The 2,915-nt window shown below is 49.8% G+C and overlaps 1 protein-coding gene across 1 annotated transcript in view; it reads right to left on the bottom strand.

The window, feature by feature from the left end:
• Positions 1-2,611, bottom strand: part of VSTM2A (V-set and transmembrane domain containing 2A) — a 21,727-nt gene extending 19,116 nt beyond the window's left edge. Inside the window, exons 1-2 of the mRNA XM_024764385.1 lie at positions 2,536-2,611; positions 541-735 (exon numbers count right to left, since the gene is read on the bottom strand). Coding sequence (XP_024620153.1) covers positions 541-735; positions 2,536-2,611 — 271 coding nt within the window. The remainder of the gene's footprint in view (positions 1-540; positions 736-2,535) is intronic.
• Between the last annotated feature and the right edge of the window lie 304 nt (positions 2,612-2,915).

Below are 2,915 nucleotides of genomic sequence, written 5' to 3'. Positions count from 1 at the left end.
CCACTTGGGTCGCCTCGGGTCCCTCCTTCAGTCCCCATCCCCTTCTCCCCTGTCACCCTTTCCTCCCTCTCTCCCCGTCCTCCGTCTCCCCCCACCTCCCTCTCTCCCCCTCCACTTCCCCTCCTCTCTCTCTCTCTCTCCCCTCTCCCCCCCTCTGATTACGGCGGAGGTGAGAGAAACCGACGCGGGTGGAGGGCCGGGGTGATGGAAACACCGACATAATTCCTGTCCTCATACCACCGTCCCGAAAGGGACATTGAGTGTCCGGAGACGTATCAACACGGCAGTGCCATCACGGACAGCTCACAATGACCCGTACGAAAAGGAGGAGATTATTCCCAGTCTTTAACCGGGAAAGACTGGACAACATGCCTTCCCTTGGTTTTAACGTGGTGTCACCAGGGCACGTGGCTCACCCCCTGGCATCCCTGGGCGTCCTCCTTGCCGAGAGAGCCAGGGGGCTCTCCATGGGCGCCCAGGCATCATCTTGGGCCCGATCCCCCGACTGGACACTCAGAGGTCTAAGTCAGTGGGTGGGACGGACGCGAAGGCGACGGGACTCCGCTACCTGTGCCCCGGCCACTTCAGCCCCGGGGTCCAGGTCCTCCGGCCCCCGCAGGAACCACCACTGGATCTCCAGGTACACCGAGGAGGAGCCGCTCTGGAAAGCGCAGGACATCTCCACATTCTGCCCCTCGGTTGCCGTCACGTTCCGTGGAAACTCGGTAAATTTTGCTGCAAAACAGAAACGCACCCTTTTGGAATATACACACCACTCTTGACAGCGTCTCTTGAGAGCTCACTACATTTTCCTTCGACTTAAAAATAAATAAATAAAAACCGCAACAAAAAGCCCTCTGTGACATCCCAGAGGCTCCCCAACCCCCTTTCCTTTGCCTCTTTCTTGTCTTATTTTTGGTATGGTGCCTAAATCATTTTGTTTTTGATCAAGTCCAGATAATAGAAAGGTTAACAAGCTTGCCAATAACTCCCCTCTGTTAGCCAAGATGCCCACAGTTAGATACAAATACCCTTTGCCAAACTGCAGTATTCCCCAAAACTTACTGAGGGTTTCAGTGAAGTATATTTTACTTATATTTATATTTAAGTATATTTGACAAATCTGTCAAGCTGATACAAGAGGAGAGCCTCCTGCCTCCAAGTTTCTAAACAATCTGTGACTAACTGGACGTTTCATGTTAATAGAGAAGGGATCATGATTATCTGTCAAAATATGCATTCCTGATATATGATGACACTTATTAGCAATTGTGATTCAAAGCCTACAGCAGTGAAACAAGTTGCACACTTTCTAAGCTGTGGATATTTCTTTCCAAATTAACCTTCATCAAGCAACTGTATTGTAAACTGTCATACATCGTGGGATGTAAGAATCACACACCTGGGCTTGGTTCAGGTTAAAGATTGTTCTGAAGTCACTAGAGACATTTTTTCCCAGCCTTTTCATTACCAATCTTGACACTGCTAGTTTGCAAGATTCATGGAGTCATGGTGAAACTCACAAAAATATGTTTCCTCTCTCCCAAAGGCACTTCTCCAACATGGAATGCTTTGATGGTTGTTCTTATCTTGTCTAAGAAATATTTTGCAAAGAGCTGATGATTCCCTAAAAGTCCTGGAGAGATTTGTGGCTGAAGGAAGTGCACAGCTACAATGCGAACTCATGGGGAGGAGGGCTGAGGGGGCTGCAGGGCCGATTCAGGGTGGATGCACTTTGCCCCCACTTTTCAATGTGAGGCACCATCAGTGTCTCTTTCCAAAATTTTTTTTTTTATAAAATCCCAGCATGATCTCTATTGAAATTGAACTGTATTTATACTTAGAGGAAATGGGAGATGTTAAGAAGACATTCTGATCTGAAAAGGATTCTTCCGTTCAAGCTGGAAGGAAGAGTGTGGCATTTCTGTTTGCAGAAGCGATGCAGTCCTCTGACAGCAGAGGTGTGATCTGTTCATGGTGCTGAAATGATCACTGCAGCCTGCGAAGTCCTAACAACTGGATTTAGCAGGCTACTGCTGCTGCTGCTGCTTGTAATGCAAGTTGTACCTTTTTATGGGTCCTCAGAGGAGTCTGTCCTTTGATAAACACACAGGCAAACGAAGTCACACGGACCCAGAAAAAGGAAACTATAAGCTCATACTGCCTACAACGAGGAGGAGAGCTGGCCATGGAGAGTCCCCAATCCCCAGCTCTGCTTGCGATGATTATGTATGCACGAGTGGTCACCCTGTGCATGCACACAGATAGAAGGGAAACACACACACACACTTATAACCCTGTGTTTGTGCTCACCAAGGAACCCACCTCGTTGTCGGGCACCAACTAGATCTGCTCTCAAATCTAGCAGGGCTACTATTTAATAAACTTTAAAGAAAAATGCCAAACAGAACACTATTCCTCTGTTACTTGCTAAGAACCTCACCACATCTGCCTGGCCATTCTTTGAACACAGAGAAGGCACACAAACACACACAGCGCAAGCAAATGTATATTTGCCAGTGAGCACAGACTTACCTTGAGAAGAAAGCCCTTGCTGTACATATAAAACGGAAAAGAAAACAAATCCAACATACGCCAAAATGATCCCCATCGTTCCAAAAAAAAAAAAAAAAATGGGGGGGTGGGGGTCGTCACATCAGTGTAGCCAACAGCCAAAAAGCCCTAAAAGAAAGGAATGCCACTGTCTCGCGGGCTCGGTCTCAGCGCCCGGGGCGCGGCGCCGCTAACATCCTGCTGCTCGCCAGCGCGGACTGGCTCTGTGGACGCGGAGCGTGGAGCCGGCGGCGCAGTGGCGGGCTGGGCACCGGGCTGGGCTACGGCAGGCTGGGCTCCGGCGGGCTGCGCGTGCACACCCGGATCGCGGCGCGGGGCAGTGCCTGGCCGCTCGGCCGCCC

This window comes from Neophocaena asiaeorientalis, unplaced genomic scaffold, assembly GCF_003031525.2.
Source record: "Neophocaena asiaeorientalis asiaeorientalis breed wild unplaced genomic scaffold, Neophocaena_asiaeorientalis_V1.1 scaffold191, whole genome shotgun sequence".
Lineage (NCBI taxonomy): Eukaryota > Metazoa > Chordata > Mammalia > Artiodactyla > Phocoenidae > Neophocaena > Neophocaena asiaeorientalis.
The sequence above is the reverse complement of the archived record's forward strand: the minus strand, read 5'-3'. Positions and strand labels throughout refer to the sequence as shown.